General features: G+C 44.9%; 1 protein-coding gene across 4 annotated transcripts in view; it reads right to left on the bottom strand.

Moving 5' to 3' along the window:
• Hivep1 (HIVEP zinc finger 1) overlaps window positions 1-16,205 on the bottom strand; it is a 137,149-nt gene that overhangs the window by 27,929 nt on the left and 93,015 nt on the right. For all 4 annotated transcript variants that reach the window (XM_036186985.1, XM_036186983.1, XM_036186984.1 and 1 more), the window contains one exon: window positions 646-6,617. In XM_036186985.1, coding sequence (XP_036042878.1) covers window positions 646-6,617 — 5,972 coding nt within the window. The remainder of the gene's footprint in view (window positions 1-645; window positions 6,618-16,205) is intronic.

Here is a 16,205-nt window from a genome sequence, read left to right as displayed (position 1 = left end):
ATTTCCCCATTTTATAAAGCCAACAATTCTTATAAGAATTCAACACATTGCTCCAAATTATAATGTCATGACTATTCTATAAATCTTGATCAAATCAAATAATATAGGCATGAATTCTTTTATGCGTCTTTTTGGCAGTAATTAGTGGCTCTCAGAAGTTCACTTAGAACACCGCAGTGGGCATGGTGAGAGCAGATCAGTCTACAGGAGGCAAAGGACAAGTGTTACTGGTTCTTTGTATAGTTCACAACAGAATATAGCAACCTCTGGTAACCTACAGGCTGGTGTTTCCAAATTAGCTATGATCTTCTCTCAGCTAACAACTCCTTAATGAGGAGAAAAATCAAAATCCTAACTCCCATTGAGTAGAGTCAGCTGAAGCAAAAAACAAAAACAAACCAACAATCAGTGCCCGAGGAAGTCAGTGCTTGCAAAACATTTACAGACAGAATCAATGCCAGAACTGTAGGCAATTCTTCCCAGTGTGACTCTTGGGAACAACGTCACCTCCCCTCTAATAATCACATAGTACAACTTGTCATTCAAAATTAAAATACTATTGTAAGTAAGACACTTAAAGGTACCAAGACTTATTGCAACTAATTTGCACAAACCACATTTGAAGATAAATTATATCTCAAGTACCTTGCTTAAGTTGTTTTTCCACTTGCTTGAATAGACCACTAAATCTGATTTTGAATGGGTGGTTATTGCTTGGCAATACAGTGACTTTCCAGTCTTCTGTTTAGAATTAAGAAGAGAAAGAGCAACTTTTGTAGGCAAACCAAGTGGATTGGGGTTACTGGAGCTCACTGTCCATCCAGTGTAGGCTGAAGTTTTCTGGCTACTCTGAGACAAGGGCAATGACTTCTGTCTTAACAGGTAACACCATGTAAAGCTGGTTGCAGTCTTGAGGCTGGGGAATGACGGCTGAGTATCTGAACTGCTTAACAATGAAAGACCAGGGATTGAGAGTTGACTCTGCCCTTGGGTGTCAGCTTTGTTCTCCTGATGTTTAACCCCTGCTGACTCCTTTTCCTGGTTGTCAATAGATTTCAAAGGCAAAACACAGGCACTTTCCGAAGGGACAGGCGAATTCTGCACTGTAGGAATCTGCACTGTAGGAATCAGCGATGTGGATGACTTGATATTTTTAACCTCCTGCAGTTCACTGACAAAGTCTGTGACAACAAACATAGAGGGTCCTGTTGACAAATCCTCAGTTGGTAAAACCTGTGTCAAACTGGCAGTCTCACAGCTCCCTTCAGGTGCAGAAAACGTGTCCTGCTCTAGAGCCCCTCCTTCAAGGGGCTCCATGGTACACAGCTGCCTGACCAGCACAGGCTTCTTCTGCTTATTGCTCTCACCAGCTCCTGAACTTGGCAGCTCCAAGGGTCTAATGTTTGTGCTGCAAACTGCTCCATTCTCATCTTTGGCCCGCTTCTGATGCTTTTCCATGGCAATGTCTAAACTGTTCGCTGGGGAAAGCATCCTTTTACTTGAGGCTGAGGATTCTTGTTGTGGGGAGAGTCTACCAACAGACGTCTTCTGAATTGTGGTCAAGGATTCTGAAACTGATGCATTTTGGCCCATCTCTGGAAGAACATTTTTGCATGCAAGATCTTTCTCTGCTGTTGGCAATGCATTTTGGAGATGGTTCTGTGATTTTGGCATGGAATTTTGTTCTTCATTGACTGGCACTATATTTTCATTAGTTTGGCAAATTGGCATGTTGGACAGATCATGGGTTACTAAGATTTGTGGCAGAGATGTGACAGTGGCAAAACAGTACATAGGAACATTACTCTGTTGGGGCACTGGCAGCATAAAGGATGGCAGTCTCTTCTGCACCTGATCATTTGGTGGCCTGAGCTCCAGTGACAGCAGAGGACAGGATTTAGATACAGGATCGACTAGTTTGGCTGACAGTGCTACTGAAGCTACCCCTGGATCTGCTCCGGTTTGATCTGGAAGAACTTGATTAGAATGCAAAGGAGAGAGAGAAGAAGAGCAACCCTGGCCAGAAGTGAATGCTTGACACTGAAGCTGGTACTTAGGAGCAAAGCTACCCTCGCTTGTAGAAGACACACACACGTTAGGATGCCCACCTGGTTTGCCATCCTGTGCAGATGCTGGCAGAGACAGGGCTGCGTTTTGGTGACTAAGGGGTGTGTGAGTTTTGTTTAAGAAATGGACACCAAAAAGCTGTTGAGGAGGAAAGGTGTTGGTAGTGCTAGAACTTGAAATTTCTGGCTGAAGATCCTCAACCAGGGCCTGGGAGTGCACAGAATGTGCAGGAAACTCAGCGGAAGACGCATCGGGAAGCCTCGGACCCTGAAATGGCACGACAGTCACACCAGGAAGAGCAGTATTTTGGAAAGATGATGCACTAACAGGAGATAGGTGACTATCGGAAGCTATGTTTAAAGATATCTGCCGGATCAGGGGACCCCGCCTCCTTTCCAAAAGGGGCACGTGTCCGGTGCCTCCAACACCAGATGGAGAGTTGGAGGGCTGTGATTCAACAAATGCTGCCGCCGATGCCTGAGAAGAAGTAATGCTCCCACAGTCAAATGACTTACTTCTGAAATCAGAGACCTCCATCAGTGTGGGCATGCAAGTGATCTGCTCTGAGGCAGCACGCCTCATTTCCCGGTGACTTCCAGGGACACTCAGTGTGTTCGAGCCCAGTGGAATCAAAAGGAACTCTGCTTTATTTGGAAAATCGATTTTGGGGGATACCTCTGCTTTAGAAACGTCTTCTATATCTAAGGAGGCTGAGAAGCTGGATGCATGGGATAAGCTGCTTTCTCTGCTGAGACTCCGGGAGAGAGTGGAATCGAAGCTTGACTCGGTTGAAGAATGCTCTATCTCAGCCAGCCTGAGCCTTTTCTTTTTGGGTGGCAGTTTCTCTGTTGGCAGCTTTGATAAGGTTTCACTGCGCTGAGGCCAACTGAACTTCTCTGACTTTTCTTCGTCATGGCCCTGGGCTTCCAGGTCCCGGTCTGGCTCCTCGGTGACCAGAATTTCTGGGACCTGGATGTTGTGCTGCCGGACCAGTCTCAAAGGCTGCCCTAACACATACCGCTCACTTACAGTCTTTCTAGAACTTTCCCGTGGCTCTCCTCTGACAGCATGTGGCAGTGCTGTGTGATGTGTGGCACCCCGAGATGGGTGACCTTCCTCTGGGGAGATCCCTATCACTTTCAGAGCCCCGGGCATCCCGGTTCTGCCTAGCTCCTGTAAGGAAAAGGTGGTGCCACCTTCCAAGGGATCCAGCTTGTCAAACGAACTAGGCCTGCTCAGGGAGTTGGTGTGCTGGATGACAGAGATGCCACCCCCTTGTCTCTTCACCTCCATCTTGTCCTGAACTGCAGAATTTGGGTGCTGCTCCACCACAGGGCACTGTTTTAGGTGCAGGGCCTGCTCAGGGACTCTGGACACAAGCTGAAGAGGCGAGCTCTGCAGCTGGACACCTCTGTGTGCCTGGTCACCTGCTATGGCAGTGGCGTGTTTGGATGGGCTGGGAGCAGAGCCCGGGGCAGGCCGCAGCTGAAGGACTTCAGCACTTTCTGGAGATGTCCTGCTTTCGCGTGGCTGCAGATCCTCATCATCGCCTACGCTTTTCATTTTTCTCCTCTTCCTTATCTGGGGTGTCTGCTCCCACACACCTGTGGGACCAGCAACTTTGTAGTGGAGAACCTGGGGTTGTGTCCCACCAGGTGCAGGGCCATGCTCAGGCTCTCTCACAGCTACCTTTGTTTTGGGCCCATGTAACTCTGAGCAGTAAAATTTCTTATGATTCTCGAAATTCTCCAGCTTCCGGTACCTGTTTCGACAGGTTTCACACTCAAACATGGTCCCTCGTCCTTGATGGGACTTCTTCTTTTCCAGGGGAGGGGCTTGGACTGCTCTGCTCTGCACGGGCCCGGGCTCACCGGAGGCTGGGCATCCTTGACAGCTCTCATCCACAGACTGCCCCGAGCCCAGCAGATGATTCTCACTGGCTGAAGAGTCTTCCACTGCAGCCTGTCTGACCAGGGGTCGGTGATGTCCGCTTGGGGGCATGGATGGGTTGGGTCCTGACACAAAGACGTCATCATAAAAGGTGCCAATTTTATCATCAAATGACTGGCTTCCTCTTAGAGGAGGAGGGGGAGGGATTAAATTTGCAGGGACTGCTGAATATCCTGTGGTTGGCATGGAGTTACTTCTCGTAATAGGCAGGCAGTCCAAGGAAGGGACAGAAAGAAGGAACACCTGCTTTGACTTCTCCGTCGGGGTGAACGGGGACTTTGGTATATCAGAGCTGGAACTTGTTCTCCGACCCATCGGTTTTAGGTCAAACTGGAAGGAATCTTTAAATATGTATGATTTGGGGGAGTCAATGCTTCCCCGTCTGGAAAGTGAGGTTCTCCGGGGCTTTACACTATCCAGTTGCTTATCATCGACTAGGGCTTCATTGTCGGAGATCAGCTTTGAAATCCTTTCCTCCAGAGTTTTGCTTGCCAAGGGTGGCCGCATCTGGCCTGCTAAAACTGATGACTTCTCACCAGTGGCCAGAGCAGTGGGTGCTGGAGCACTGATTGGAGGCCCTGGAGGTCCACTGTTCTTAGCCGGGTCTGGGTCCATGATGGGAAAAGTTCTGGCAAATGGCGTAGGTGGACTCACAGCTTGATCAGCACTTTCAGATCGTGAGAAGTAGCCAGAATCTGTGCTTCCTAAGCTCCGTGGACTCAGCAGCAGCTTTCCTTGCTGCTCCTGGGGGTCGTCTGTGGCCTGCTGCCTTTGCAGCTGCGCGTGTGCTACGCCACCATGAGACTCTTGCTTCCCTTCTGACTGAAGCGCATCCCCTTTCTGGTGGAACTTCTCATCTGTCTCCAGGGAAGATACGCCGGCTGGTTGTGACAGCATATTTGCAACATGAAGGTCCTTCTGCCTCTGTGTGCTAGGAAGTTCAGGCTTGGGACTGGCTCCCTGCGGACTGTCAGTTCTGAGTGCGGAAACACTTACGGGGTGGACCACAACTTTGGGTAACTCTGTCAGGGCTTGTGACTCTGAAGGTCTGTCCTGTGAAGAGAAGCCACTGACCACATGATCTGAATTGCTTGAAAGAGATTTGGGTAAAGCTTCAGGATTTGATACTGTCTTCATTATTTGCACAGGTTGTAGGTCCATGACCCCAGGGTCATTCTGCCTCCCACCTCCAGGCCCCTCCTCCTCACTCTCGCCACTGTCTTCAACATCTGAATGGACACTAAGTGCTTTGGGGCACTCCTGGGACAGGAACAATCCACCAGCCTCTGGCTGTAAGACGAGACCCAGTTTGATAGTGTGTGCATGGGATTTTTTGTGCTTATATAGGTTACTTTTAGTCTTGAATGAAAACCCACAAGTCACACAGGGGTAGGGCCGCTCTCCAGTGTGAGAGCGGATATGCTTTAAAAGCACGCTGGGCTTTGCACATGCCCTATTGCAGTACTCACAGATGTATTTGCCTTGCTTTTTTGGCTTCTGATCTCGCAGAAGAAGATTGCACATTTGCTCCACACTCTGACTGACAGCAGAAGTGACGTGGGTTGAGCTATAAACTGGCCCTGGGGGTGACTGTGTGGAGCTGGTGGGGCTCACTGACGAAGGTGACACGGAATCCATTTGCTGGTGTGGAGGAGTAACCTGAGTTCTACTGGAGGGAGCAGTGAGACCTGCAGCTGACGTCATTGCTATATTATAGACAGGTTCAAGTGTAGTGTTCTCATGGGCGTGCAGATCTGTCAGGGAGCCTGTTAAGCCCAGACGTCCTGGAAGCTGCTGATTCTGGTGGCTAGGTTTGGGAACAAGGTGGTCATGTGGGTTATACAGGTGAGAAACAGACTGGGCTGTCACTGGCTCACTCTTCTCCGCTGAGGCCACGTGCACCGGGTATGAGGGACATGGAGAACACTGTGATTCGCCAACCATTTCTTGGGAAGTAGGATTTGGGGCATCCAGGGAACTGTTCTTTAATTTAGAAGGGGAATGAACAGTTTTATTTGGTCTCAGTTTTTCTATCTGAATTGCACAAGACGAGCCCTTTTGTGACAAGGTGCTTAATTCTGGCTCCATTGCTTTCAGTAAGACGTCAAAGGCAGTACTTGGATAGGAGAGAGGCGAGGCGCTACAGCAAGAGGAGCTACATTCACTACTGTCAGTCCCAGATTTACTAGGTGAGGAGCTGGAGTCCCACTGTCCATCAGGACCACTGAGCCTGGCTGGGTCTGAGCCTTCCGACCTCCATCTCCGCAGCTCTGACCGGTGGTGGGGAAATGAGGCCTTCTTTGGGGAGACCGAGTCTTCAGATTTTGAGGCCTCGGCAGTCATCCCAAGTGTTTCTCCATTTTGCTTGGTACATTGCTTCCCATTTCTAGCAGGGCCACAGCTGTGCTTCTTATGAGCCTCTGACGCATTCTGGACAACACTGAGCGATGACTCTTCTGTGTTTTGCTTGTGTTTTGCCTGAAGAGGATTCCTCAAGGGGGATTTTGGTATTTTTTTCAGGTGATTCTCAGCAACAATCTTTTTTCGTTTCACACCTTTGAGAGACTCAGAGGATCCTTTAACACCAGCCTCTAGGATTTCTGTTAAGACAAAAAAATAAAACAGGTTGGTAAAATTGTATACCTGTGATTTCTCAGAAAACTGGGAATCGATCTACCTCAAGACCCAGCCATACCACTCTTGGGCATATACCCAAGGAATGCTCAATCATCCCACAAAGATACCTGCTCAGCTATTTCATATCAGCATTGTTTGTAATAGCCAGAACCTGGAAACAACCTAGCTGCCCGTCAACTGAAGAATGGATTAAGAAAATGTGGTTCATATACACTATGGAGTACTACTCAGCAGAGAAAAACAATGACAGCATGAAATTTGCAGCCAAATGGATGGAACTAGAAAAGCTCATCCTGAGTGAGCTAACCCAGACTCAGAAAGACAAACATGGTATGTACTTACTCATAAGTGGATTCTAGATAGAAAGCAAAGAACAATCAGACTGCAACCCACAGAACCAGGGAGAGTGTATATCAGGGGGACCCTAGGATGTCTGTGGCTTATAGTAAGTATCGGTTTTACCCAATTACTGGGCAAGCTTTAGTGAAATATTTCACTATTAGAGTAAGAATTTTTACTGTATAAGCTGATGAAAGAAAATGCTGGCCGTACTTTCAGGACAGGAGGCTAAAATCTTTTTAGAATATGGATTAGCCTATAGAAAAATCTCTGCCATAAATCAAACAGTGAAGAGGAAAATGAATAGGAATCTCACTTACACAACTTAAGTAAAACATAGTTTTCTGAACAGATGAAGATAGGTTTATTCTGTATCCCAGAATAATCAATATTAGGGCTTATTGGGAAATGTTATCATTTATACTATTTTCTACAGAGAAAATATTTTACTATTTAAAATAACCCTGGACTTTTAAAGTATAACCTGTTTTTATGTTCAAACTATCTGAGTATTATTTCTCCTGCAGTTGTACATAAAATATTTTTATGTTAAAAAAATAAAAAAAAACCATTACACTGTAATACTCACTCTGCCTTTTATGATGATGGAAATTGACATATATGTTCTATTCCTGCAGTGACATGCATGTATGTGCTCTCACAGAGATACTGAGTGAAGAGAAGATGCCGACTCCACTGCAGACCCCTTCCCTCCCCAGGGGCATGATGGGAAGGCGGGGCATCACTCACACACTGTGGCTGTTTTCCACAGAGCTGTGCTGAGCAAGCCGTTTGCGTTCCTCTAGGCAACCTTTCATGAAGTGACATTCTCCTCACTCATGGCACTCTTTGAACCACCAGACAAGGGTGACAAACTGAGAAGTGGTGATCGCCTCAAGGGGAAGTAGTCTCCCCACTCATTTCCCAAAAGCCAGGAGATGGCCTGTCACAAAAGTGAAAGCCATTAGGCTCTAAAAATAACTCTACAGGCAAGGAGGAGAAGTCACTCAGGAGGGGTGGCCCGTGGACCTGAAACTCTGCCTACACCGAGTCTCATCAAAGTCCTGACTGGGTATGTGTGATAACTTCATTATTTCACATACTTTCTGGAAAAAGCTGTCTTCAAGTGTTCATGTTTTAAAATTCGGATCTTACTCTGTAGCTCAACCTGTCCTGAACTTGGGACCCTACTGCCTCTGCCTCCTGAGAGAGTGCTGGGATTATTTATTTCTATCACCATATCAGACTGTTTTGCTGTTGTTGTTGTTGTTGCTGTTGTTGTTGTTGTTGTTTTAATTGCATGGTGCCTGACATTGCAAAGAAATCAACCTGTAGGTGAAATAGTAAAAATTATGTTGTTTAAATAAAAGTAATAAGTTTTGGGCTTTGTACATAAAATGAAAGTTGGCTGTAAAGTGCAGGTGGCCTGCAATCTTAGCACCCAGGAGGATGAAGTGAGTGAACTGTGTGCTTTGAGGCCATCTTGGACCACACACTGAGGTTGTCTCAAGAGAAAGAGAAAGTAACAGAATTTCTAAATATTTACATTTCCTTGTTATTTCTGAAAAAAAAAAAAAAACCACTCCCGTAGTTAAGAATCTGAAAAATATTTTGGGGCTACATGTTCCTATTTCAGATACAACCTGACTCCTCTATCAATTGTCATTCAATTTTTATCCAGTTTGTAAAGTTGCTTATCTTCAATTCTTCCCTTGTATCTTTAACTTTAGTATATGGTGTACTGTGTGTGTGCACACCTGTGTTCTATGCCTATGTGTACCTGTGTCCTATGCCTGTGTGTGTGCACCTGTGTCCTATGCCTGTGTGTGTGCACCTGTGTCCTATGCCTGTGTGTGTGTGCACCTGTGTCCTATGCCTATGGGTGTGTGCACCTGTGTCCTATGCCTGTGTGTGTGTGCACCTGTGTCCTATGCCTATGTGTGTGTGCACCTGTGTCCTATGCCTATGGGTGTGTGCACCTGTGTCCTATGCCTGTGTGTGTGCACCTGTGTCCTATGCCTGTGTGTGTGCACCTGTGTCCTATGCCTGTGTGTGTGTGTGTACCTGTGTCCTATGCCTGTGTGTGTGTGCACTTGAGTCCTATGCCTGTGTGTGTGCACCTGTGTCCTATGCCTGTGTGTGTGTGTGTGTGTGCACTTGAGTCCTATACCTGTGTGTGTGTGCACCTGTGTCCTATGCCTGTGTGTGTGTGTGCACCTGTGTCCTATGCCTATGGGTGTGTGTACATCTGTGTTGTATGCTTATGTATGTGTGTGGACGCACCTGTGTTGTATGCCTATATGTGTTGGTACACCACAGGAACAATGTGGAGACCAGAGCTTGCACTGATTGGGTCTTCCTTTCCACCTCTCCACCATAATTTCTGAGGTAGGATTTCTCACTGAACCCAGATCTTGTCATTTGAGCTTCACTGGCTAGCTGGCAAATCTCTAGGACCCGCCAGCATTGGTATTACAGGCACGTGCCACCATGCCCAGCTGATCTGTGGTGGCTGGGGACTGAAGTCAGCTCTTCATGCTTGTGGAGCAAGCACTTTACCCACTGAGCCACCTCTCCAAATCCTCTATTTAAATTTATTGTATTTATTTATGCATTTATGTATGTATGTATATCCATCTGTCTGTGAACATTTATGTGCCACAAAGCATGCAGAGTTCATAGGACAACTTATGGAACTGGTTCTCCCTTTCTATTATGTATGAACCAGAGATAAAATTCATCAGGCTTGGAAATAAACACTTTTACATGCTGAGCCATCAGGCTGGCCCATTTTTGTTTTTGATATATGGTCTTAGTAGTTCAGGCCTGAACTCTCAGTGATCCTCCTGCCTCAGCCTTTTGAGTGCTGGGATTACAGGTGTGTAATCCTGGCTCCGTTTGCATCTATCTTAGCATCTAATAAACACTTCGTCCCCTCAAATTCTCCTTTGCCTTCTGGCAGCTTAGCTTACTTAAAGAAACTTTTCTTCTAGTATATCTCCCAACATACTTGCTAGTACATTTTTCTTTGGGGTAAGGTTCTTTTCTTGTTTATTGTTACCACCCTTGCAATGATTTACTTTCTTTGGTTTCTTCTACTCTTCTTTTCTTTCTTTGGTTTCTTCTGTTCAGCTTTCTCTGTAATTCCCAGATGCATTTCCTTTATGCCAATAATTTCATTTTCAAGCCATGAAACTCCTAACTGTTTTGATTTCATTTGTTAGCTTTGGAATGCTGTTGTTATTTTATTCCCCTAGTTTTTTACTCCCCATGTCATCTCATTCCATTCTCTCAAGTTCTCTCTTGTTATGATACTTATGATGTCATTATTCAAAGTTACTTCTGTTTCTGTCATATTGTTTTCTTGAAAGCTATTTTTGGTCTGTCTTTCATGTTCTCATAGCCTTTCTCTGGCTGTCACTCAAGGACACATCCTAGGTCCTTTTTCAAGCTGCACTCATTCCTTCTTGTGTTTGCTAGATTTCTATCTCAGGTATTGAGGGGGAGAAGGTGATGGTGGTGCACAGAGGAGCACACGGAGGGTTTTTCAGGGCTCTGTCAGAGTGAAAAGCTGCCTGTAACTCAGGTAGTGACGGCAGGACTTTCCACAGAGACAGAACACAAAGCCTAGGGGCAGTCTGCCAAGGGTTCCCAGGTTTCCTGTCTTATATGGGAGCAGTGAGCTAGTTTGAGGGGGAGATCATTTCACTTTGCATTCCAAGGAACCTCAATTCAATATGCATGTATGGACTGTGAACTGTAGCTGGAAATTCAGGGCAAGTCATTTTCAGAAGGAAAATGGTTAGGCTAATTATGGCAGAGCCAGTTAACATAACATTACAGGGCCATTTAAAATAATTACTAAGATTATACAGCAATCTGAAAATTATGATACATGAAGTATACATGCACATTCTTTTCTTTCCCTAGAGAGAGGTCTGCGCTAGAGGCAGAGATCTGGGAATTCATAGTGAGAGCTGTTTTTGTAAAAGTAAATAAATGACCAGCCAAGGAGAACATGTTGTGGAGAGGAAAAAAGGTCTAACATCAGAGGCCTGGGTAATTGCTACATTTAAGGGTGAGCTAGGAATAAGAAACAAGGTAGGAATTCAAAAGACACATGAAACCTATGATAGTGAAGTGCCCCAGCCTGGAGTTTAGACAGTCTTTCACAAGGCAGTTGCTGTAGCCAATAGTGTTAAACACACAAGAGGGTACACTAAGGAGAGGTCACCAGGCTTGCTGGTCATGGGAACGGGAAGGACATCCTCATGTCGAAAAGCATGCTAAGTGGGTTCCAGAGGTCAAACCCATCTCATTCATAGGGGAAGTGTGTGGAGGAGGGGAGAGCACAGGGGCCAGGAAAAGGACACTGCTTCCAGGGAACACAGTTATGAAGGAAAAACCTCCCATGTTACTGTCAGGGCAGAGAAGAAATGTCTCAGGGTAAGAGGCCTGAGTTGCTCGTAGGTAGGAAGCTACTCTCAGCAGAGAGGAGACAGAGGCGCAAGACAGAGAACTAGACCATCAAATTCATGGCAGAGGTGTTATCAGGAAGCCATGGAGCAGCACGGCTGAGGGGCTGACTGTGCTGGAGATGAAGAAACAAACAGCAGGAGTGGTTTCAGAGGTGCCACATCTCTGACTGACTCCTGGCCTGAGGGTGGGCAGAAGGAAGCACTTTCCTGTCAAGGGAGTTTCATGGACATGGTGCGCAGACAAGTGTTTAAGACACACACAGAAAACAGCAAGTAAGCCCTGCTGCACACACACAGCGGAGTGGGGGCCACAGTGGGGAAAGATTCTGTCAGCAGGTAGGTCATGCTCAGGCCTGCATACCAAGCAGGAGAGGTGGGAATTTTCACAGTAGGAAACAGGAAGCCACAGCGGTTCACTGCCAAGCTCTTCCTTCCTCCAGGAATATGATCAAGAGATATTAATGCGGCAGCTTCTTAAATCGCCCATCACACCAACCTTTGCCTACTCCATTTTTATAGTACTTGAAGAAAACTAAACGATCAGCCCCAAACTTTGTATTGAGAAACAATTCAGTTTTCAACAGTGAAGGTTAAACATGGAATAGGGAGACTATGGCTCAGTCAATAAGGTGTTTAGCAGTCAAGCAAAGAAACCTGAGTATGGATCCCCAGAATCCACACGCAAGAGAGAGAGAGAGAGAGAGAGAGAGAGAGAGAGAGAGAGAGAGAGAGAGAAAGAAAGGAGGGAGGGAGGGAGGGAGGGAGGGAGGGAGGGAGGGAGGGAAGGAGGGAGGGGAAGAAGGGAAAAGAAAAGAGAAGAGAAAAGAAAAGAAGAGGAGAGAAAAGAAGGAAAAGAAGAAAAGAAAAGAAAAGAGAAGAGAAAAGAAAAGAAAAGAAAAGAAAAGAAAAGGCTGGGTGTGGCAGTGCACATCTGTGACCCTAGCATGGAGAAGGAGGAGACCGGAGGATTTCTGGGCTGGCCAGCTAGTCTCGCAGAATCATGAGCTCCATGTTTGGTGAGTGAAAATATTGTCTGAGAAAACAACAGGAACGATAGAGGAAGAAAACCAATGTCAGCCCCTGTCCTCAATACACACATGCAACACACACACACACACACACACACACACATGAGCCTGAGCATACACCTATAACCCTCCTATACAAAGACTTAATCAGAAAAATGGAAACAGACTTCCCTGCCAGCAGGCCTTTAATCTGAATCTATGCACACAAACAAGCTCGGGAGTGCAACAGGAAAGGATTCTCACAAGACTGGCAAAGCTGCCACTGCTTTGAAGTCCACCACGTTAATGTTATCATGAAGCTGTAGTTTCCACATGGCCACGTGGAAAGCAAATAAAACGAGGTCAGCCCAATCCCTGGAACATGCGAGCAGGTTTCCTTCAGTCTGGAGAGGCTGTGTAAGCCCGATGAGATTGTGGATTTTGGAATGAGGAAGTTACCCTTAACTGTAATGGGATCCTTTCAAATTTCACAGCAGAATCTCTGGTTAAATAGCAGCCAGGAAAGAGACTGGACTGTGAGACCTGACCTGGCCCTGCCGCTCACAAATCTGCAGAGGGGATTGGGTATTCCTCAGAGCGAGAGCATATGGTCGACCTGGACCCAGTGTCCTCAGACTCTTGTGTCGAAGGCCTGGGCCCAAGGCAACTGTACTCAGAGGTGGAACTTTGGAGAATGAACTGGGTTATGGGGCCTCAGACTTCATCAAGGGATTCATCAATCAATGGATTCATAATCAGATGCATTACTGCAGAGCAGAGCTTCAGAAAGTGGGATTCTGCTCTTTGGTGTCAGGTTGTCATGAGGTAAACAGTCTCCAAGATTCTTTGCTTTACCTCCTACCCAAAGAAATAAAGCTGGACCACCCAGAAACTGTGAACCAAACCAATCTTTCCGGCCTGTAAATTATGTCTTGGGTATGACTCAAACCACATGTGCTTAGCATATGCAAACTCCTCCAAAATAAAGAAGAAATAATTGAACACAAAAGAATAAATGAATGACTGAATGGAGAAAAGAAACATTGATCCAATAAATGGAGTGGTCTGAAAAAACTGAGAGTGGCCCTGAGCTGGAAGTCAACAAGTTAATCTAAGAAGAACTGAGGAGTATAGATGCAATACAGAAGCTTGCCAATAAGCTAAATGAGCAAGAAAACAGATTGTCCTTACCACCTTGAGAAAGACACAGCCCTCCAACACCTTGATAGAGCCCACTCTATCGACAGAATGGCAGGACAGTGAATACTTTAAACTGCTTAGTTTGTTCAGGGGTGAATGCCTCAGAAGAATCAGGGCACTGGGTTCGATGCCCGGCACCACACACATTAATAATCATCATCTTAGCAAATGAAAATAAAAATTAACTGTCTAGAGCAACAGAAGTAGACTGTCTCTGCTAAGGCCAAACTAGACTGCTGAAAGTAGACTGAGCACAGCACGTCTTCTAACCACAACCAAGTTCAACCAGAAATAAACAGCGGGAGAGATCTGGAAAATCCCCGGCTGTATGGAAATTAAAGCAATGCAATTAACTAGCTAGAGAGGAAAAAGAAGTCACCAGGGAAATGAGAAAAATCAAAACAAAACTTGCAAACTAGGAAGCCATGATGAATATTTGCCTCACACCAATGCCATGCACCACCACAATGCCATTTACCACCACCACCCCCAGCTCAGAAGCAAAGTCCAGTGACCTCTCACTGCATGACTGGGACGAGAGGAACTCTTCCAGAACCACTGCTGTTCTTAATCATTTCTTGAAAGCAACCAGCTTAAACAATAAGCCAGAAGTGATGATAAGGATGAGCCCCAACAAGTGACCAAAAGTCTTGAGTGGTCCCTCCTTACAAAACTTACAAATATCAATCATTTTACTAACACCAAAGCTGGTACAAAATATAATGGAAATGCTTTATTTATAACAGAAACCTGAAAACTCATAAAAGTAAATTTTTCAGCAAGCATTAAAAACATGCAGAAAATATAACAGTCTTGTGGTATGATGCATCTGAAACATGAAAGGGGAAATAGGGGGTAAGGAGTGGGGATGTTCAAGTTCAGAGATACCAATGTCAAAAGTCGGGAGGGGGGCTGGCACATCATGCCTTTGGCAAGAATCAATATTGTGAAAGTGCCAAATAATTATTTTCAAATTTCTATATTTTATAAAATTTCAAGAATAAAAAATTTCTAATTCAATTTCTAATATGACAAGCCACAATGTTTATTCAGAAAAAAATAAACCTAAATTAGACAATGGCATTCTGGGAAGGACTGTAAGGACAAATTACAGCCATAACACAGCACTTCCCCTAAGATCAAATCAGTGGTGAAATGGAAACTTATAAAGGCTTAATATGTTATAAAGCCAGAGTTCAAAACCTTAGAAAAAGGATGGCACCATTTTCAATATAAGATTTTGATCTCATATATGAGATGATAAAATAAATGGAGGTTATAAGCAAACATCGTGTAATAAAATAAACCCAAAGATTCAATATAAAAAAAAATAAATAAAACCAGAGAGACAGCTAGAAAAGCACAGGTAAGTTCTTGGCTTATCTTATGCTGGAAACATATTAAGTTTTTAAAAAGCAAACAAAAGAAAAGTGATTCAAATACATAAACTACAGTCTCTATGTATGTAAATCTATGTAAATAGACACAAAGTAAAAAAAAAATGTGAAATGTACCTTCAGTGGATGAAAGGTTGATATTGTAATGTAAAACTGTTTTTATGTGGGATTTCTGGTAAATGGAAATTAAATAATTAAGGCCTTCTCTGAGAACTGGTTAGCTAAACAAAGCACCAGCATTATCAGCTTGGAGGTAATGAAGCACTAGAAACATACGGAAGTTACCAAGTCATGATCCATGAAGAATTAATGTCCCCTCAACTCAGGACATTAGTGTCCTTTTCCCCAGGACAGGTTGGCATCTTCAAAAGGGGAGCTTAAGGCTGTGTAGTTCTGGCTATCTAAACAACAGTAGAAAGGCAGACTCTAGGGCACACTCTAGGTCTAGGAATGAGAATGAACTGATGGAAATCAAGCCTTCCGTATCCTGCAGTTCACTTTTCATGGCTCCCAAAGTCCCAAACCTAAAACTATCATCTTAGACTGCTATTCTCCCAGAAGCCTGGAAGAAGATGATCGATCTTCTCTGAAGAAAGCCTTCAACTTAGCCTTCAAAATACTTGCATAGTTTTCAAATAAAATGTCCAGTACATGTTCAAAGATAACTAAGCACCCGAGAAAAGAACTCAGCATCGAAGAACCATTACCATAAATGTTGTAACAGAGAGCCAATAAGCCATCACAGGGAAAGACTTTGTGTTTATTTTGTTGAGGAAAAATACTGAAGGTCTAGAGGAGAACCGTAAGGTATAACAGAGACCCTGTAGATGGGAAAAGCCAAGTATATACAGTAAGGCTTAGAATCTACTGGACAGATTGAAGTTCAGATTAGAACTTGCAAAGATAATACGCTGAAGGACATGTCAGAGTCCTAGTCAGTTATAAAAGGCCTGTGGGGAGCTTCGACAGTAAACAGTGGGCATTCTTTGTAGAGATAAAGAAAACCTTTGGGACACTAAACACATGAACTTCCCGTTGGAAACACTAGCAAGATAAACAGTTTCTCGTGCGCTCCACAGTGGGAAACTGTAAAAGTCAAAGACAACATTTTTAGTGAGAAAAGCATACTA

This window comes from Onychomys torridus, chromosome 5 (assembly GCF_903995425.1).
Source record: "Onychomys torridus chromosome 5, mOncTor1.1, whole genome shotgun sequence".
In the NCBI taxonomy this organism is placed as follows: Eukaryota; Metazoa; Chordata; class Mammalia; order Rodentia; family Cricetidae; genus Onychomys; species Onychomys torridus.
This window is presented reverse-complemented; position numbering and strand designations above follow the sequence as displayed.